Source organism: Acanthaster planci, linkage group LG05, assembly GCF_054643075.1.
Source record: "Acanthaster planci isolate LZ-2023a linkage group LG05, COTS_SCS, whole genome shotgun sequence".
Classification (NCBI taxonomy): Eukaryota; Metazoa; Echinodermata; class Asteroidea; order Valvatida; family Acanthasteridae; genus Acanthaster; species Acanthaster planci.
In genome coordinates, this window is record NC_141781.1 from 1,246,541 (window position 1) to 1,267,789 (window position 21,249).

General features: G+C 41.2%; 2 protein-coding genes across 4 annotated transcripts in view; one reads left to right on the forward strand and one right to left on the reverse strand.

Annotated features, from left to right (window-relative positions):
* The window catches only part of LOC110985848 (uncharacterized), a 30,785-nt gene extending 25,269 nt beyond the window's left edge, over window positions 1-5,516 (reverse strand). The window contains exons 1-2 of one of the 2 annotated variants that reach the window (XM_022247243.2): window positions 5,429-5,516; window positions 796-1,335 (exon numbers count right to left, since the gene is read on the reverse strand). In XM_022247243.2, the coding sequence (XP_022102935.2) occupies window positions 796-831 (36 nt within the window). In that variant the 5' untranslated portion in view covers window positions 832-1,335; window positions 5,429-5,516. Of the gene's footprint in view, window positions 1-795; window positions 1,336-5,406 lie in introns of both variants that reach the window. The other variant, XM_022247244.2, reaches the window with a different exon arrangement.
* A 38-nt stretch (window positions 5,517-5,554) lies between these two features.
* Window positions 5,555-21,249, forward strand: LOC110985897 (uncharacterized). 2 transcript variants are annotated; one of them, XM_087136586.1, is made up of 14 exons: window positions 5,555-5,725; window positions 6,479-7,352; window positions 7,938-8,003; window positions 8,380-8,456; window positions 12,170-12,511; window positions 13,085-13,201; window positions 14,250-14,315; window positions 14,733-14,826; window positions 15,630-15,694; window positions 17,029-17,142; window positions 17,542-17,607; window positions 18,009-18,102; window positions 18,581-18,665; window positions 19,115-21,249. In XM_087136586.1, exons 1-13 carry the CDS (start codon window positions 5,696-5,698, stop codon window positions 18,631-18,633), a joined length of 2,058 nt encoding a protein of 685 aa, XP_086992712.1. In that variant the 5' UTR covers window positions 5,555-5,695; the 3' UTR covers window positions 18,634-18,665; window positions 19,115-21,249. The 2 variants fall into 2 exon arrangements, with proteins under 2 accessions (XP_086992712.1, XP_086992713.1); XM_087136587.1 differs by having other exon boundaries at window positions 13,088-13,201.

Here is a 21,249-nt window from a genome sequence, read left to right on the forward strand (position 1 = left end):
GAGTCTGGTAAGCCATGCACAAATCGTGTACATGTACATGTTAATTACGGTATGTGTATGCTGTTTCAACCTACCATTTATTGAAACAGGTGCCTGGCTGGCCAAAAATAGCCTTCCATCAGTAAATTAACTGACAACCAGCAAGCATGGATTTTTAACAGTTTCTACACAAACATGCATGAACATAAACACCGAGTGGCCCTTCAGAAATACAGTACATGTCCCTATGACAATTTTGCAAGTCTGACCATCCAAGTTAAATACATGTAGAGGACTGTTTTGACACTTTCTGGATGACAGATGACATAAATCAGAAAGCTTGCATTTAAAGAAAAACAATGGTGCTTGAATTACACTGTACATTCAAAGAGAAGCAAAATCATGAAGGTAAGTCCTCCAGAAATGCATGCATTGAAGCAAGAAGGACAGATCTTTCCAAAAACCCATGGTTTTTTACAGGTTTGTTGTTCCCTTAGATGGTTTCTGACAAGAGTTTTATGATACTTTACTCAAAACGGGTTGAAATCTTCGTATTTTGAACAAAAGAATTTTGTTGTGTATATGCACAAAACAGCCCTTCTGCTATCTTTGCCATCAAACTTTTCAAGAAAATTGCTTACTACACGTAGGACTGGTTTTATGGTTTTGACAAAGCCATCAACCTGTACACGGCTTCACTGGTGGAAAAGTTTTGAACAAGTTGGTTAATTCCTTGCACACACATAAAAACAAAACCACTGATTGCCAAAGGGGTATTAGGCCAATCATGCAAAGGTTAAAGTTGAAGAGCTTTACCTCCTTGTCGCGTCCCTTTTTCAATTTCTTAAACATCGTGCTTGTCCTGGCTCAACCTTCAATAGCAGTGCATGTGTACAGTATGAGGGAGAAACTCCTAAACACAAGGAAGGCTCAATACAATGGCACCAACTACATGATAGTAATCATCTGGAAAGTTGCTGGTTCCATACAGTTCAAGCTCTGGCAGCATTTGGCATCACAGCTCCACTAAGTAGCACCATTTCTAGTAAATTTTTGTAATGTTCTTCTAAAGTGTAAATAAAAATTGTCCAGAGCCGTCTTTATTTTCGGAAGACAGGAAATCAATGGAACTGTACTTGAGTCCAACTTTTCATTAGTAATATAGATGTACATCAATATGTCGTTGACGAGTTGTGATGGACGGAGGTATTCATTGCCATCTTGACTGCAGGGGGTTTTGTTGAAAAGATCTGTGGTGTCACTGTTCTGTTTTTTCCTGCGTTATGTTGTCCCTGCTCTGCATGGTTTGCTTGTCATGAGTAGCATTTATAACACTCCGCTTTGACTTCATCCAACCTGTCAAAAAGAAAGCAAGTGATACATTTGTACTTAAGCAGGAATGAAAGTGTTTCAAACTGCCCTTGTTTCATGAGACTATGCTACCGGTATGGCTAAGATGAGGCAGGCATAAATGTCTCTGATATCACAGTTCAGATCCAATGTAATGGCTACATGTATATATATAAAGTTCATCGCAAGCACATTTTTTTAGGGCAATCATTGGGTAGCAATGTGTCATTTAGATGAATAACTTTTCATATGGTTGGTTATCAGTCAAAAAATTAGATTTTCACACAATTGACATTTCTAAAATTCACAAAAAAATTAAAGTGAGCATTACACATGTACATGTACTGGTACACGTAGGGTAAACATGGCCTTTGGTTGCACTCTTTTGGGACTGACCTTGTAAGAACAATAAAACTTCAGGGGTCACGAAGTACATAACGCCCACGAAAGGGTGCCATGTTGGGGCCGTGCTAAGCCTACATGTACTTGTACATCTACCTCAGGAGCTACGTCAACAATCTGGGGCTCAGATAACTTGACCTTTTGCCAACTCGACTTGGGACAACTTGACCGTTCAGACAACTCAAACAGTGGGACAAGTTGACCATCCGTGCCTCAAATGGACCTGACAACTTGACCGTTGAGACAAATCACTAATTGAGACAAGTTGACTCATAAGTTTACTTGCACTTTCCAGTCACATCGCCCACACCTTTTCTCCAAATTAACAAATAGAGAAAAAGGACTGGGGGACAGATTTACAAGTACCGTACCATCTCCCACCATGGCAGATTAGCCACTGATCATCGGTATGGTGCACCTGAGGTGCCATGCCACCTCCCACCATGGCAGATTAGCCACTGATCATCGGTATGGTGCACCTGAGGCGCCATCCCACCTCCCACCATGGCAGATTAGCCACTGATCATCGGTATGGTACAGCTGAGGCACCATGCCACCTCCCACCATGGCAGATTAGCCACTGATCATCGGTATGGTGCACCTGAGGTGCCATGCCACCTCCCACCATGGCAGATTAGCCACTGATCATCGGTATGGTGCACCTGAGGCACCATCCCACCTGTCCTCTGCATGCTGCGTCACTGGATCCCAAGGCATGCCATGCCAGATGAGTTAAGTTGCAACCATAACGCAATACATGCAAAGTTTGCACAAATGCATCAACCTGCAATCTGTGAAATGCTCCAAACTCCATCAGATTCACACTTGAACAGTTGAGTTTTAATGGACAGCTTGGTGAACAATCGAGTTGTCCCATGTGTCGAGTAAGTCTCAACGCTCGAGTTGTATTTCTGACACAACAGCGCAAACTGCAGTAAGCCTATGACCAATAACCACCCAGTGACAAAGTTGCAAGAGGCCTATAACCACCAATTTTTGTTGGAAGCCACATTATGTAGGCCCATTCCTGCAGCATATTTTATGGATGTCTCATGGAGGTACCGTACATGTACATTGTACAAGGCTATGTTGGCCACTGTACACAACTTTTACTGTACAATGTATCTACATAGGTATATAAACTACGGCTGAGTCAAGTCGAATAATTCACTATTTGAATACGTTCAACCTTGAATTCGATCGAATATCCGAATATTCAGTCATACCAAGTAGCAGATTGTTGATGAACAATCCATGTTCACAAAATCAGTTGCCATAATGCACAAAACTGTACATTTTAATCACTGTAATAGCTTCTTACATCTGGGAGTATCTCCAGCCATGATTTGGAGACGAACAATACTTCTCGTCCTTTAAAATTTTGTAATGAATGAATTAATTTTTGAAGCGTTGCAAGATTTCTGTCGTTTTTATTTGAGTCTGCCTGAAACAAGCCTCCACAGTGCAATATTTCTCATTTACATGTAAAAGAAAATAAAATTCTCCCCTTGTTTTCATGAATTTTGCATTCAAATATTCAAATTCGAAGAATACTATTTGAATATTCGATATTTGGTCAAATATCCAAATATTCAGATATTCGGCACAGCCCTAACGTAAACTAGTAAACTACTCTTATTAAATGTCATAAACTACAAGGACCTGTAACATGTAGTCAGGTGTGTATTACCTTTAGCACCCTGTTTCTAATAAGGAAAGGAAGTCCACTTTTTCAAACGTATCCACTCCTTAATCCTAGTACCAGCTGTAGTTTAGGAAAATTTTGACAATATTTAAGAAAGAAAACCAGAATTTTCTAACCCAAGTTCAGCAAATGATGACCATATCACACCATTTTGTTACCGGACCCAGCCATTGTGTATACTAAATGTCATTAAAAAAGTTCATCCAGGTCAAGGATTCAGACCACATTTACTGATTCATATTCATTCACAGCTCTTCGCCTCGTCATTTACGCTGCCGTTTCACCCAGTAATTTCCCTCAAAACCAAAGCCCTGTCCCCTTTTCTTTGTGATATGAAAGAGGACATCACCCCCAAAATATCTAGATAAGTTGTTTTGAAAAGGTAGACTTTATTTCCTTATTATAGCAGCAGGGTGCTAAAGGTAATGAACAAATATTGATTGCTGTCATGTCATACCCTATCTCTATCATGGACACCTTAATTTACAGTCAGTAGTACATGTAGTCAGGTCGGGGACAAAAACCACAATCTAGCTAAGATGCCAGACTATGCATACGCTGCTCAATTGTGCAATGATGACATAATTTTTGAACTATTTTTAGATCACGGTTTGCAGATGACATCAATCTTTTTATCGGCCAAAAACTTCAATAAAGATTGCTCTGATCATGGATCAAATTTATAGGAAACATGCTACCCCGGATCTACATGAAAATTCCTTTCATCTGGTACCGGTATCTCTAAAAGCAGATCGAGGAAATTTTTTGGTCGAATCTTGCATTCGGTGGGTAGGAGTCCAATTCTGCTGATCAAAACTTTTACAGGAAAAAAATAAAACTTTGTTGAAGTTTACTTTATGCCTGAAAACATTGCCATTATATCTCCATCCATTCACCCTGGCAAATTTTATGTTTACCGTGGCGATTTCCCAAAACAGCAATCGGAAACAATTTTGACACAGACTCCAACAGTAACGGCAATGGCGGCCATATTGGCTGCCGGTATTTCACATCTCATTATTTTCCTCAAATCAATCTCCTTTTTCAAAATTCTTTTGAAAAAGGAGATTGTTTGGCCCCCAAAGGGTGAAATTGTGTAATATATTGCTGGGATGAAATTCATGGGTGTTTGGGCTTCTATCTTTGAGCAGACTTGCTGAAATATACGGTTGAGGGTTAGAATTTGAAAAATGGCTAAATGCAGACTTCGGAACTTCTCCTTTTGGGGGTTGTTTTTTGTGTATGTGAATAATTAAAAATTTCATCAATTAACCCCCCCCAAAAATGAAAAGAAATTGAAAGTTTCAGGACCAAAGAATAATTCCATTTTTGTTTGACAAACCGTAGGGATGTTGGCTTGCATGTTATTGCAGGACTGTAAATTTGGGGACCCTGTTCCTCTAATAGAAGGGAGAGCTACACGTATTTAACTTTCAAATTCACCTTGCGAGATGACTGTGACATCATGCTCAATAACTGTAGGGTTGTCAAAAAAGGGCAATATTTTCAGTTTCGAAAATTTTTGAGGGAAACTGAGTGTTTTAACAAGTGCCACGTGGTGGATTCAAATTTGCACGGTAAAATATTGAAATAGGAGTCATGCAGATAGGAAAGTCACATTTTCTCACAGAACAGTTCCCCCAAGGTCAGCGCAATAAAGAGTGTGTTGCGTTTGTTTTTGGGGGGGGCTTACCAGTTTTGCAAGATTAAAATGTCCAAAAAATGGGGTCCCCAAGTATATCATACAGGCCGGTTTTGAGTCCTTGAGAATGTTGATTTTAGTCACTGCTGTGCATGCCGTTACTCCCGTTAGTGTTTTCAATGCTTACAATGGGGTTGAATCAATGGGGCTTGAATAAGTGGACTACACCCGTCAGTGTTTTCACAAATCTTCTTAATGGCAATTCATCATCTTGAAACTGTAATAATTAATCGTCCTAAACAATTAAAGTTAACGAAAATGTGTCTACCTGTTTTGTTAAACATACAGACCTTCTGGTCTCAGTTCAGCGCGTCGATCCACATCCACACAAGCCAGCCATGAACGGACTAATGTTTGATTGATTGTCTCGTGAGGGCGCCATCAAACCACCACATACAACATTCCGCAGCTTGGTTTTCTTACTTCCTACATGATGAGAACAGAGGCCGAGTGCATTGGCTACAGTGCTGCCTACCTGTGCAAGCTACGTGCGTATCCTGAGATTGTAATATGAAGATGAAATCATCTCTTTTTTAACCTGGCAAAGAAGTGCGAAAATGGAATTGGCCAATGACCAAAACCAGAAGGTAGGAAATCTCGTAAATTTTTTTATAGTCAGGTTGCTTAATGTCAAATTTTGAGATTACCGTTTATAATAATTATTTAATAATAAATGCTGAATTACATAATTTCTGATATTCATAATAAAAAACATTATTTGTTTATATGAATGAACATAATAACAGAAAGAGGATCAGATCTGTTGTAGATTGATTGATTTTTTATGGAACTGAGAACATGAACCCAATTTTGAATACTAATGTAACGGTCGATTACACACTGAAGGTTCGGACGACCTCACCAGATTGGGATTTCCATTTAACATCAACAATCAGGAATGATTTATTTCGGAATCACATGAGCATTACGAGAGAATTACGATACATTGATTGCCAGCCATCTTTGATTGTATCCCAGCATCCTTTGCTGTGTTTACATGTACATGCGTCAGTCTCCAGTCAAGTCGTGTCAGCCTAGTCTTCGTCCTGTAGTCTTTGTCTACAGTCATGTCCATCCCGTTACACTAATGATCAAAATTAAAGCATTTGAAACGTAGAGGTGGTTAAATTAATTACCCGTTTTTAATTAGAAAATGGTTTCTTGAAGACACAGTTTTCGTACATCCACATCATGCTCTGTGCATTCATTTTACACTGAAATTCCTCAGCAGTGCAGTAAAAGTGTATTTGTGCATAAGTTAGTCTTTTGGAAAAGATAAAGTTCAGTAATTTTGTCCTTTCTAAATATGTATCCTGCCCTCACACTTTTCTTTGTGACAGATGGAAACATCAGTGAGCAACTACAACATAATTGACTTAAAAGACATTTCATTTGATGCTGAAATAAGTACAACTGGAAGCAGAAATAAAGTGTACCGGGCAACCTGGCAAAAGTCGTCAAGAAAACAAAAAGTTGCTGCAAAATGCTGCCAGCGCTTCCATGAGGAAGAAGTGTTGATTCTGGCAAGAATGAACCATGACAATATTATCAAGTTCTTGGGAGTTGTGAAGCCCACTTCAGTACTGGAGAATTACTTCATCGTAACAGAATATGCGGAGGGAGGTTCTTTGTACGATGTGATTAGTCAACATCGTGAAGACTGGCCAGAGTTTAGGCAGAGTCGTTGGATGAGATGGGCCCAGGATGGGGCTAAGGCTCTACAGTACATTCATGAAAAGAAGTACCAACATGGGGACGTCAAGTCACCCAACTTTCTGGTTACCAGTGATGAAACACTGAAGATCTGTGACTTTGGCATATCCAGGCAGTGTGACTACACCATCAGCACGGTCACAAACAGGGGATCCTCACCATGGATGGCGCCAGAAGCCTTTGGCGATGTGATGTATGATTCATCTAGCACAAGAAAACCATGCAAGGTCACAACAAAATCAGATGTTTATTCCTTTGGTGTTGTGATGTGGGAACTGATTTCTGGTGAGGCCCCCTATTCTAATAAAATGCCGATGCAGATTCTCACAGCTGTAGTTATCAACAAAGACCGCTTGGAGATTCCACATGATTCCCCAGAACACCAGCAAATGAGTGATCTTCTAAATAAATGCTGGCAAGCTGACTACACACAAAGACCAAGTATCCAAGAAGTCCTTCAAAGCCTCATTGACATTGACAATGGCTGCAAGAAAATACTGGGTAGGTTCTGAATATGATCGGTAAAATTTGTCTGACGACCAGGAATGATTTTATTTGATAAATGTGACCCATCACGACAAAATGAGAGTAAAGTTGCATCCTGCTCTTTCCTATTTTTATGGTTTAAAGTCATATTTAAATGGAGGTAAATTTGGCGGTGTTGTAATGTTTGGAAGGGGAAACCTGTCTTCCATATAATTCCAAATATTTTGCAGGATACCACTTCCTCCTCATTTTTGACAACTGCATTCATTCATGCCTGCTGTTGAAACAATGTCGGGAACAAAGATACAAAGCTGCCAGAATAATGTCACATTGTCAACTTATACTTTAAGCTTTAACATGTACGTGCCATTGGAAAGCACTCTCTTTTTTGAATTCAAATTAAATACCAATATATCTCAATTTTGGAAAATTCCGATTTTCAGCTCGTTTTATGCTGACAGGTCAGAAATACCTTTTGAAAGCTTCATCAATTCATATTATCCTCATTTTTTCAATTTTTTTTTTATTTTGTTCAATCAAAGTGAACTGTTAATTGGTGTTGAATGAATATCCAATATCAGCCATTATTTCCTTCATTAGGGAAGAGAAGACAAGATACGGAGGAAGATGATTCCGCACAACCACCATCAAAGAAAGTAACCACAGGTACATTTACTTCAAAGTCCATTCACAAAGAAGGCATCACTTTGCAATGTTAACGGCATCAATTGGCTTTGGGGTAATTTGGGGGGGTTGTATTTTGTCAATACTGATTTTTTTTATCTTTTTAAACGTTCGTAGGCACATTTTTTTCTGTTGTTGTCACAAGAAATGTAGCCTAGTTATAAGGTAAAAAGTAGGCTGATGAGACAAACAAGGTATGTACATGTAAGCTGTGGGGAGGGAACAGGTAGGCCGTGGGAATGGATGAAGTGGGCTGTGGGGAGGTACAAGCCTGTTTTGAAAGGCTAGTTGATGCAGGAGTTCATGTAACAACACTACAAGGGTGAATTATTTCCGCTTCCTTTTACTGCCATCACAGGTGACCTGCCGCAATTTAGGCCTGCCTCCACACTTCAAGAAATGCCAAGCCTGCCGTTTACGAGGGAGAGTTCATCAGTAAGTGATAGCTCGAGATGTTGGTGGAGGGGTTGACAATGCCTTTACATGTACATGTAGGTCACATTGAAGAAAATTAAAGGACTGAGTGTCTTCAAGTATATTTCATTGGCATTCAGATAGTCCGCTGTGATACAGCCTGTCACATTGAGATTGTCACTTTGTGATTGTCACTTTGCAGTAAGGTTGAAGTTGTTCTGTTCTCAGGTGATTGGACTCTATCTGGTGGTCTCCTGCTGTTTTTATATCATTACATTGGTTCCCTCATAATTGAGCTTAACCCAATCACCAATTGATTTTACATTGTTTCTTCTAGGTAGTCCTTTCAGTTATCGGGCTCAGCCTGATTACGTGCTGGTTTTATCCTCTTAAGTCCAGAGGGGGCCAGACAGGCTCAACCCAATCACTAACTGGTCTTACATGTTTTCTTCCTCACTCCTGTTGTTTCCTTCTTTGTAGTCCTTCCAGTGATTGGGCTCAGTCTGTCCTTCCAGTGATTGGGCTCAGTCTGTCCTTCCAGTGATTGGGCTCAGCCTGTCCTTCCAGTGATTGGGCTCAGTCTGTCCTTCCAGTGATTGGGCTCAGCCTGTCCTTCCTGTGATTGGGCTCAGTCTGTCCTTCCAGTGATTGGGCTCAGTCTGTCCTTCCAGTGATTGGGCTCAGCCTGTCCTTCCAGTGATTGGGCTCAGTCTGTCCTTCCAGTGATTGGGCTCAGTCTGTCCTTCCTGTGATTGGGCTCAGTCTGTCCTTCCAGTGATTGGGCTCAGTCTGTCCTTCCAGTGATTGGGCTCAGCCTGTCCTTCCAGTGATTGGGCTCAGCCTGTCCTTCCAGTGATTGGGCTCAGCCTGTCCTTCCAGTGATTGGGCTCAGTCTGTCCTTCCTGTGATTGGGCTCAGTCTGTCCTTCCTGTGATTGGGCTCAGTCTGTCCTTCCAGTGATTGGGCTCAGTCTGTCCTTCCAGTGATTGGGCTCAGTCTGTCCTTCCAGTGATTGGGCTCAGTCTGTCCTTCCAGTGATTGGGCTCAGCCTGTCCTTCCAGTGATTGGGCTCAGCCTGTCCTTCCAGTGATTGGGCTCAGTCTGTCCTTCCAGTGATTGGGCTCAGTCTGTCCTTCCAGTGATTGGGCTCAGTCTGTCCTTCCAGTGATTGGGCTCAGTCTGTCCTTTCAGTGATTGGGCTCAGCCTGTCCTTCCAGTGATTGGTTCAGTCTGTCCTTCCAGTGATTGGGCTCAGCCTGTCCTTCCAGTGATTGGGCTCAGCCTGTCCTTCCTGTGATTGGGCTCAGTCTGTCCTTCCAGTGATTGGGCTCAGTCTGTCCTTCCAGTGATTGGGCTCAGTCTGTCCTTCCAGTGATTGGGCTCAGTCTGTCCTTCCTGTGATTGGGCTCAGTCTGTCCTTCCAGTGATTGGGCTCAGTCTGTCCTTCCAGTGATTGGGCTCAGTCTGTCCTTCCAGTGATTGGGCTCAGTCTGTCCTTCCAGTGATTGGGCTCAGTCTGTCCTTCCAGTGATTGGGCTCAGCCTGTCCTTCCAGTGATTGGGCTCAGTCTGTCCTTCCTGTGATTGGGCTCAGTCTGTCCTTCCAGTGATTGGGCTCAGTCTGTCCTTCCAGTGATTGGGCTCAGCCTGTCCTTCCAGTGATTGGGCTCAGTCTGTCCTTCCAGTGATTGGACTCAGCCTGTCCTTCCTGTGATTGGGCTCAGCCTGTCCTTCCAGTGATTGGGCTCAGTCTGTCCTTCCAGTGATTGGGCTCAGTCTGTCCTTCCAGTGATTGGGCTCAGCCTGTCCTTCCAGTGATTGGGCTCAGTCTGTCCTTCCAGTGATTGGGCTCAGTCTGTCCTTCCAGTGATTGGACTCAGCCTGTCCTTCCAGTGATTGGGCTCAGCCTGTCCTTCCAGTGATTGGGCTCAGTCTGTCCTTCCAGTGATTGGGCTCAGCCTGTCCTTCCAGTGATTGGGCTCAGTCTGTCCTTCCTGTGATTGGGCTCAGTCTGTCCTTCCAGTGATTGGGCTCAGTCTGTCCTTCCTGTGATTGGGCTCAGTCTGTCCTTCCAGTGATTGGGCTCAGTCTGTCCTTCCTGTGATTGGGCTCAGTCTGTCCTTCCAGTGATTGGGCTCAGTCTGTCCTTCCAGTGATTGGGCTCAGTCTGTCCTTCCTGTGATTGGGCTCAGTCTGTCCTTCCTGTGATTGGGCTCAGTCTGTCCTTCCAGTGATTGGGCTCAGTCTGTCCTTCCAGTGATTGGGCTCAGCCTGTCCTTCCAGTGATTGGGCTCAGTCTGTCCTTCCTGTGATTGGGCTCAGTCTGTCCTTCCAGTGATTGGGCTCAGTCTGTCCTTCCTGTGATTGGGCTCAGCCTGTCCTTCCAGTGATTGGGCTCAGTCTGTCCTTCCTGTGATTGGGCTCAGCCTGTCCTTCCAGTGATTGGGCTCAGTCTGTCCTTCCAGTGATTGGGCTCAGTCTGTCCTTCCTGTGATTGGGCTCAGCCTGTCCTTCCAGTGATTGGGCTCAGTCTGTCCTTCCAGTGATTGGGCTCAGCCTGTCCTTCCAGTGATTGGGCTCAGCCTGTCCTTCCAGTGATTGGGCTCAGTCTGTCCTTCCAGTGATTGGGCTCAGTCTGTCCTTCCAGTGATTGGGCTCAGTCTGTCCTTCCAGTGATTGGGCTCAGCCTGTCCTTCCAGTGATTGGGCTCAGTCTGTCCTTCCAGTGATTGGGCTCAGTCTGTCCTTTCAGTGATTGGGCTCAGTCTGTCCTTCCAGTGATTGGGCTCAGTCTGTCCTTCCAGTGATTGGGCTCAGTCTGTCCTTCCAGTGATTGGGCTCAGTCTGTCCTTCCAGTGATTGGGCTCAGTCTGTCCTTCCAGTGATTGGGCTCAGTCTGTCCTTCCAGTGATTGGGCTCAGTCTGTCCTTCCAGTGATTGGGCTCAGTCTGTCCTTCCAGTGATTGGGCTCAGTCTGTCCTTCCAGTGATTGGGCTCAGTCTGTCCTTCCAGTGATTGGGCTCAGTCTGTCCTTTCAGTGATTGGGCTCAGTCTGTTCTGTTGCCTTTTCTTGATTCCTTTGTTCCTTCATACAGTTGATCGGGCTGAACCCAGTCACCTACTGAAAATGGAAAAACAGAAACCTAAGTATATCTTGGAATGAAGTCGCTGTGGTTGGGCACTTACATAGAAATAAAAAAAGCAAGAATTCAGATTTCTTTAGCCTCGTTGTAACAGCCGTTGCACCTGTTACAGGAACTTCAGCTTCTGAGGCCACTGTGACAAGATGCCATTGATCATGTTATGTTTTTTATTTTTTCATCATTTTTTAGAGATTCTCTCCTAAATTGTTGATGTCCCCCCCCCAAAAAAATCAGACCCTGAGACAGAAGTAATTTGATTCTTGTTTTTTTCAAAAATCATAGAATTGGTTTGGGTGGTAGGGAGCTAAGGCTGCAACTGTCTCTAGTGAACACGGCACAGATGGTTTGGGGAAAATAATTTCATGTTAATATTTGGGTAAATCCTTTGATCATTGTAAACCCAGTGTATCAAAAAAATTAGATTTTTTGGAGCAGTATGTAACATGGCTATACCTCATGTTGTATTTATTGGATAGGTGTTTTTACCTGAATTCAACAATAATTCCATGCAAATTTCAAGATAAAGACCTGACTCAGTAAAGACTTTGACAATCCTCTGACTTACTATTTTCTTATGTCATTGTCCCCAACAGTCAATGAGGCAGAATACCGAGGTAATCCCCCTGTCAATGCTGTATCACATTGCAACTGCTATCCGGCACCACTGGAAGATGATTGCTCGCCATGTCCGTGATAATGAGACACTGGAAGCAGATTTTGAAGCCATCATATTGAACCATGCAGACCCAGCCAAACAGGCTCTACAGATGCTGCTTCAGTGGAGGGAAAGATGGCCCAATGTGATATGCACTTGGGAGAGTTTACATAATGCTCTGTGGGATTTGAACCTCGATATGATAGCGAAGAAATGCAACCAGGTGTATTTGACGTACAAGTATGAAGGATCCCCTCTGCGGCAAGGAAGAGTCAAGCTGGTGAGAATAAGTTCCGTCTTGGTGTCACCACACCAACTTTGCATTTTCATCATAAATGATTTGCCCTGCTCATCGGATCCCATTTCAAGCTCACAGAAACCTGTGTGTGCAAAGATGTATGTAAGTTATTTTTTTCCCCTTATATGCCCCGCTTGGTGCTGTAAGGGGTCCGCTGTGTTTGCGTCATCGCAGGGGGAGGGAGTTCCAAGCATGATGCAGGCCATTAACCCGTATGGGTTCAAGTAGTTTTTCCACCATGATGGAGGATTGACATGTTCACTTAGCTTCATGTTTGGTAGATGGGTTAGATTTGGAGATTATAGTTTTCTCCACTTTATTTAACTCTACAATGCAATGTACCATCAGAGATGTAATATACACAGAAATGGATAGCAGCTAGATTCTAATGCATGAAGTTCTGTGATGTCATCGAAGTGAAATTTTGTGTAACTACATGCTGCACAATAACATTTGTGCGACTCTTGAGCTACAGAGTTCGGCTTCTGAACAGGACAATTTTAGAGGTCACCATAACTTTTCCTGTTGTAAGAACGTTTCCTTCTTTTGTCGAAGCAGTTGGGTGTAGAAGAACCGGCTTTTATTCCAGTCGGCACTGATGTAAAAGCCAGGTACAGAGGCGCTCTCTGTGATGCCAAGGTGAAAACTATTGAGAAGGCTGTGCAGTGCAAGGTGAGTGTCCTACGTTGTGAGTGGAATCCCATATTGTGGAGCTGGTAAGAGATATGCTAAGAAGCATCATGCCAAGGAGAGGCAGCAGGCCAAATGCCATGAGCCTCATAGTGCTTGCTACAAGCTCTCAGTCTATGGTTTTAGTATCCTCATTCCTTGAGTGCTCTTTGTAAAGAAATCTGTCTTTGTGTAGATGTTTCGTTGTTCTTGAACTGTGTACAGGCTTGGATCAGTCAACAGATTCATAAACCCAGAGGTCTGTATCATTGTGGTGCCAAGCAAAACTGTTGCTTTACTATGCCATACAAAAAAAGCGTTTGTAAAGATCATACATGCATTTAGACTGAGAACCTGTTCTGGCTAAGTACAGGTATTTAATTTACATAACTTTGGTGCTTTAACTAACAGGGTTTTGTGCTTACAAACCCAATAATATACATTGTACGGCCAAACCTCATTAATAAGAGCACTGTTGATACGAGATTCTGCTTATACCAAGTCCAAATTTCATGTTTTTCATTCCTGATAATACAAGGTTCCTGTTATAACAAGGTCATTTGCCAAGTCCAAAGGACCTCTTATTAACGAGGTTGGACTGTATATATTATTTTCCTGACTATTGAAACAAATTCTAAACTTGCTCCATGTACAGTACTTTTAGACATACTCCAATTCTATTTGAGCATCCTAGGTCTGAATATATAAACATATCAACAGTTTTTTCACTACTGACGCATTGTCATGCACATTTTTAAAAAAATTCTGATATTCGGTCTGTGTTACTTTCGTATACAAATGTACCATCATTGATAAATATTGCTCTTTTATGCTTTGTGGGCTTGTCGGGTGAAACAGATAAAACACACCCTTGAAATGGAGTTTTGTCGGTTAAATAGGATGTCTGGAACCATCCAACCTTCAGGTCTAAACGTCAGATATTTAGTTGCTCATTAAGCCACAGTGGACAGATTTGAATATCCTGCATAATATCTGTATCCTGCATAGTATGCTTGTAGATAACATTATTTCACTGGTATTCTGTTTTCAGGTCAGGTTCTTCAGTGATATTGCCAACGAAGTGCTTTCTGATGATTGTATCAACGGGGACCTCAAGGTAATGGAACATGCCATGGTGTAAAAGAAAAGCAAATCCTTAAAGAAACAAGAGCAAAGATTTTGGAGCTAAGCTATTGAACTTGGAAAAGGGCATTTCTTTGGATTATGTCGTACATATCCTGCTACTCTTGACTGGTCTTATGAAAAGACTCTGGGTTAGACTCGACTGTAATACTGACCCTTAAACTATAAATACTTATAATGAGTAAATCAAGATAATAGAGAGAATGTTTCTGTGTGAACAGGAAACATCTACATTTCCAATTCAATTTCTTTTGCATATATGCTGTAGAGTGCTGATGTTTCAATTATAGAACCAAGAAACTTGGTCAGGCAGTTGCTTAATGTGTTTTTATCTTTGCAACAAACATATGCATGTATATGAAAACCATCTCTCTTGTTTTTTAATTGTAAGGTTGGAGCAATGGTGGAGGCCAGACATCCTACAGAAAACACCTGGATGGATGGCTGGATCGTGAAAGTGACTGATAACAGTATATACACTGTGGGTAAGTCTGTCCAAACAGGATTCGAACCCAGTACCTCCAGAATGCTGTGGCAGTTTTCAGCCAACCAAACCATCCAGTTGTTCATGGTTGATAGCAATGTTGTAGTTGGTGAGGCCCCTTAACCACTTCCTGCCAGGGCATTTATCAATGTTGATGATGCTGGGGCGGGATATTTATCATTTTTTTCTGTTTTCAAAATTCTTTAAAAATTCCTATCTTCATTTATTGCACACTTACAAACACGTGGAGGCATGTTTGGTGTCCCGCTCTAGCCTGACAGACAAAATCTATTGACGCCCGAGTATTTCAGCCAGGTCTGCAGCCGTGTAAAAAGAGCCCAGATTTTGTGGTGTTACGTAATATTCTTTTTTTTCACGAACCTGGCTCAGTGCACTGCTGACCTCTTTTCAATAAGGGCCAGATTAGCATGCAGTGGTGCTGTGTGGCTCATCACTGCAGTGGTGGAGCACTTTGTCCCCGATGGTAAAACAAAGCAGGATTATCTTGAATTTTGAGAGTGAAAAAATGTCAGTAATGCCTAGGAGCCTGGTCTTTTGTTCCGAGTACGGTCTTTTGTTACAAGGCCCTGTTCCCTTTGTCTAAGTTCGGAGACCCCGGCCACGCATATAAAGCATACGTGTCCGGATCCGGTGTCCCCGGCAGGAAGTGGTTAAGACCATCATGAGACTCCACAAGACATCCAATTTTCATTCCAAGGAACTGCTAGCAAAGGCCCAAAGCAAAGTGCGTCTTTCAGTACAAACTTGCTGAATTTTTGTCTCTGATACTTGTGTTTCTGGCAGTGTATGACGATGGAGACGAGAAGACATTAGGGAGGTCATCGCTGCATTTGCACGACAAAAATAAGGTATGTAAACAAGAAACATGAAAAAAATAAAGACCTTATTTGAGCTCTTATTTGAACCAAACAAGTGGTCTTATCATGAAAAGACAGACAGGATAATCTTTGGTAGTATGCTTATTCTTAGATCTGAAGCTTGACCTTTAACTTCACTGTTAGTGCAATGATGCAAAAGTACTACTCATTTTGTACTACAAACCAAATACTTAAATATTTAGAATGTATTACCAAGCACTATACAAAGGTCAGTGACTGTCTCATATCTGAGGCCGCCCTCTAGCAACATATTGAGGATTTTTGTGTGTGGGTGTATGTGAGTTTGTTTCTGCATTCAATTGGGGACCCTGAACAATAGAGGACAATAAGGTCCCCGATTGACAGAGGGTCCCCGATTGACAATTGTGTACAAAACATATGGGTGGTCTTCTAAAAAAGTTAAAGTACAAACAAAAGAGGAACAATAGGGGGTCCCCAGTTGCAGGAAAATACACACTTGTGTGAATGTGTAAACGCCTTCAATCTTGGACCTAGAACAATAGGGGACAATAGGGTCCACGGTTGCTGAAGAGTCCACGGTTGGAAAACGTGTACAAAACATATGGGAGGTCTTCCGAAAAAGTTAAAGTATGAACAAAAGAGGAACAATAGGGAGTCCACGATTGAAGGCGTTTACACACTTGTGTGTGTGTTGTTTGTATATTGTTTTAAAAATTGAACTTTGTTTTCCATACTTTCATGAAAGGAGCAAGGAAAAGTCTCTGGACAGAAACGGGTTATTCATAATAGTTTCAAAATGATGATGTCATTGAACTGGAAGTTATCGTAGGAAAACTTTTGGGGAAAGATACGTTTTCCCACCTTATTTAACTTGATCATACAGTTTACATCAAAATAGGAATCTCCCTGGTGCCATTATTTGTGTCAATGGTGCTACCTGTGACATGATCAAAGTGCAATCGTGCAAATACACTTTCATGTATATGTCTTTTCATTTGTGCTATTCTGATTTGACATTCAGCAAATTATTGGGATTTGAGGCCTCTGAACTCCAAGGAGGAGAGAAGATCAAGGTCCCAAGATTGGATCATAGGAAAAATTGACTTGATTTGCCCTCACAGCAAAGTTCTTTAGAGGCACGGGTGAGGTACAGGTGTTCCCAATCGAGGAATAGTGTCGTGTTGGAGGACATGGAGGCACAGATCCAGAGTGGTAGATAGGTACATGTGAAAGGACAATGTCTGAAGTTGTGTTCTGGTAGACACTGGACTTGATTTTGCCCTTAGAAATCCTTTGAGGGACCTTTTCTTCAATTAAAGCTTTATTTTCTCTCTTCAAACCAGATGCAGAGAAGAGAGTTACCTTTTCTCCCAGTTGGTACTGCAGTCAAGGTCATGTACAGAGGTGCTTTGTGCGAGGCCAAGGTGAAAACCATTAACAAGTCAATGAAGTGCAGGGTGAGTTGCATATGTTGTCACTAGAAGCCAGTTTTGTGTGGTTTGGTGTGGGTGTTTTCAATTGAAAAAAATCTTATTTATTGACAATTTACATTTAATACTGATACTTTTTCTGCACATGCCAAAATTTCTGAAATCCAGTGTGTGTCCACAAATGTCCAATTGTGAAGAAAACTTTACTTTTTTCACTTCATGCGATTTTCAGGTAATTATATGTAAAAGATACAAAGTACTCTTAAACCTGGAAGATGTCTTTGAGACAGGATGTGTACAACCATCCAACGTTGACATTTAAAAGACAGGCATTTAATTGCTTATTAAACAACAATGAATAGATTTCAAAATCCTGTGTAATGTTACCCGACAAGCCCTTAATAACATTATTTTTCCTTTCTTCAGATCAGCTTCTTTGATATCATTGCTGACGCAGTTGTCACCGATGATTGCATTAAGGGGGACCTCAAGGTGAACACACAATGCTTTAAGAGTAACACAAATGTTTCAATTATAAGAAAGAAGTATGTTTTGATCAGAGTATTCAAATGAACTGGGACAAAGGCATTTCTTTGTACTGCGTAATTATTCAACCTGTTACTTATGACTGGTGTTATGGAAGAACTTGCGAGGAACTCAACTCTAACTCAGATCTTAGACTATCAATCTCCAGAATGAGTAAATCAATATGACATACGGCCTATTGCCATGTGAACTGGAAATCTTTTGCCATTGTTTGGTTTCTTAGGATGCATGCTGTAGAGTGCTGACATTTTAAGTTACACAACCAAGAAACCTGGGCAGACAGTTTCTTAGTGGGGTTTTTTTCCCAACACATTTTGATAGTGATCTCTTTTTTGGGTTTTTATCAGGAAGGAGCAGTGGTTGAGGCCAGACATCCAATGCCAGACACCTGGATGGATGGTATGATTATGAAGCTGGCTGATGATACTACATACACTGTGGGTAAGTCTGCCCGAACAGGATTCGAACCTAACACCTCCATAATGCTGCGATAGCTTCCTGCCATCCAAGTCATCCAGCTGCGGTTAAGATACCTTATAAGACCATGACAAACCCTTCCCCCTTCTCTAGTCTCAAAAGTACTCTTCTGCCATTGGCCTTGTGTCAGGCCCTCTGATGGTCTTGACAAGACAGTGGCTGATGTATTTTTCCAAAGACAGAAGTTTGAAGCCAGGATGCAAGAAATATGTCCAGTGTGATGCAGAATGCAGCTGAGGTTGCATAGAGTGAAATGCAGACTTACTAGTTACATTGCACATGCGAACATAACAGTGATGAGTGTCACGTATGAGGGGTCTATCAACTAGGAGTCAAAGTTTCACATGAAAACAGGTTATTAATTAAAAGTAATAAAAAATGTCACACTTCTCCCAGCATAGGATTCTCTAAAAATATGTTTTAATGTCTGTTTTCCCTGCAGTGTTTAATGATGGAGATGAGAAGACACTAAAGAGGTCATCCCTGTTTCTGTGACAAGAACAACTCTTCAGGGGTGTGATATTGAGGTGTGCGAAATAGGAATAGTCATTAAACTCCTTTTTGTAAATGCAGTAGCTACCATAGCTTTTGTTACAGCACTGTAGACTGGTTGCTTTCTTTTCTTATTGCACCAATCTGCAGCACTGAAATCAGGAACCTTACAGGTTATAACAAGTGGATCTCAGACTTTATTTCTCTTAATAAAAAGTTTATCAGAAAAGAAAACACATGTAGAAGTAAACGTGGGATTTGATTGAGAACTAGAGGTAAGAAAGGACAAAAAAGGAGGGCTGTACGTCATTTTGTCTCAAAGGGAATTTTCAAAGCTACCATATATTCAACAAATTGAAAATTAAATCTCAACTGAGTAGAACTGGTCCTAGCAAATTGAAAGGATAGCATGATGTAAATATGACAAAAATACTGTGGCTTTTTCTGTTTTTTAATCATTTTCATTTTTGTGGTTTTTTTTCAGAGGCTGGTTCTGCTGTCCAACTTCTGCTCTCTCATCATGCGAGAAGTCATAAGCAGGAAGAGAATCAGTAGACATGGCGTTCAGTCATTGGGAAGGGACTACAAACAGATATATGAAACAAAAGTGTGATTCTACTGGTGTGATGGAATCTGCCCTGAACTGTCTGTCTTGAGAGTTACCAACATTCAGTTACTTTGGATAAATCTAGTATAGTACAAGTCAAATTTGGTGTTTGTGGCAAGAAATTCAGGATATTTGTGAATTCTTTCAATTCGTGATGGTTTATCTAGGGGGATTGAAAGTAAAATCTTTCAGATACCGTATATAATAGTTATGATCAATGCATATGTGCCATCGTGGATGCGTGCACGTGCAGTTTTTCACAGGTGGAACTTTTCAAGCCTGAGGGAAAAACTATGTGACATCTCTGAAATTCTTAAGCTCAATTTGCCATGATAATATGATTAAGCCTCACTTCACATATCTAACTAGATGTACATGTGCAGGATGTAACCTATTTACATTCACAACGTGTTCTTGTGAAAGTTCAGGACAAGAAATACATGTCGTCATTCTGTAGCCACACTGAATCACATGAGTCACTCAAGCGTTGGCTAGATTGACACCAACATTTCTGTGACTAGAGATGGACAGGTCTGTTTCCAGAAACAGTATGTGTTGCAGAGTATCACATAAATCTGTCCTTTAAAACCTAAGGGAGACACCATTCAACCTGAGATGAATCGTTTGGGACCTTTGTTATTCAAATTCAAAGTTTTTGTAAATATTTATCTTTTTTTTGTTATTGGCTTTGCTTTGTATTATTTATTGTATTTCACTGATATGCATGAGGTTTGTTTCATTCCAAGGTGTTGTATAGTGTTCGCAATCAAGGAGTGTAACCCGGATCTCCATGTTTGGCAATTCACTGTCGCATGGTGACCTAACAGACATGCTAGATTTGTTGGTATTAGCATGTATCAAATATTTACATCTTGGTTTCTTCAAACTTAAAAACTGAAGTTCAGACATGACACCATTTATCGGGCACTGTGTTTACTTTCAAAGATATTGTTTCATTAGACCCCTAAGTAGAAGTCTCTGCCATTGTTCAGTGGAGATGGCTGTGAGATGATTAATGTTGCACCTGGGTCAGCCATCAGCAGCACATATTGAAGATTATTAACCAGTACATTTTTGGCAAAATGCATAGCAAATGCAAACCTATGTAAGACCGATTTCCTTCCATCTGTCCGGCCATTTGCATTTCACAAGTTTTTGCATCTCAATATATTGGTGGTAATAATGTCCTAATTATTTGTTTCAGTGTGATTTTTTTTACCAATAGCAGAGCCTTACGTAGGATTATTGCCCGGAAGCTTATGTGTTTTTTTTACATATTCATGGAGGAAATTGAAACTCCAAATTTTGAAGTTTTTCGTTGAACATGTATTACATGTACATGTACCTTGAACATGTATTTTGTGTGTGCAGTATTCACACATAAAGGCTTTTGTTCAGAAATTAAACAATCATTCCCATCTGTGCCAGGCCTAACCCTTGGATGTGGTGGATTGGGTGAGACCATTGGGGCAGGGAGGTGGAGTATGAGTGGATGATATGGACGTCGTGGAATGGGGATTTGATGGGATGGGATAAGATGGGCCTTTGGTAGGGTGAGTTTATGTTATTATGAGATGGGGATTTATCAGGTGGTTGGGTAAATACCATTTGTATTTTATGTACATGCATGTATATGTATGTGTAGAACATGCACTGTGTGCATGCACGCAGGTATTTCATCTTCTAGAATCAGATTGCCCCCATAAACTGTTAACAGTCTATCATACCATCTTGTCCACATTGATAAACAAGGTTTTCTACAAGAATATATATATATTTTAATTTTAACAATTTTTATGTAATGAGTGCGTATTTTTCCAAACCTATGTTTGACATTCACTCTTTAAAAACAAGTGAACAGAAAATGTATTTGGAGAATATGGAACACTTCACAATTACAGTAAAAAAAACAATACGTGGATTGGATGTAGTTAAATCCATGAAGTTCTGTACTCGACACAAGTCAGTATATTTTTGGTCACCGTGAGTATAATAAATTCAGTGATGGAAAA

What these genes read in the sequence shown, in the direction of transcription:
- LOC110985897 (XM_087136586.1), top strand. Translation starts at nt 5,696, where the DNA reads ATGGAATTGGCCAATGACCAAAACCAGAAG. An exon ending in TGGCTGCAAGAAAATACTGG is followed by an intron (nt 7,353 to 7,937) that starts GTAGGTTCTGAA and finishes TTCCTTCATTAG; the next exon opens with GGAAGAGAAGACAAGATACG. An exon ending in TGATACTACATACACTGTGG is followed by an intron (nt 18,103 to 18,580) that starts GTAAGTCTGCCC and finishes TTTTCCCTGCAG; the next exon opens with TGTTTAATGATGGAGATGAG.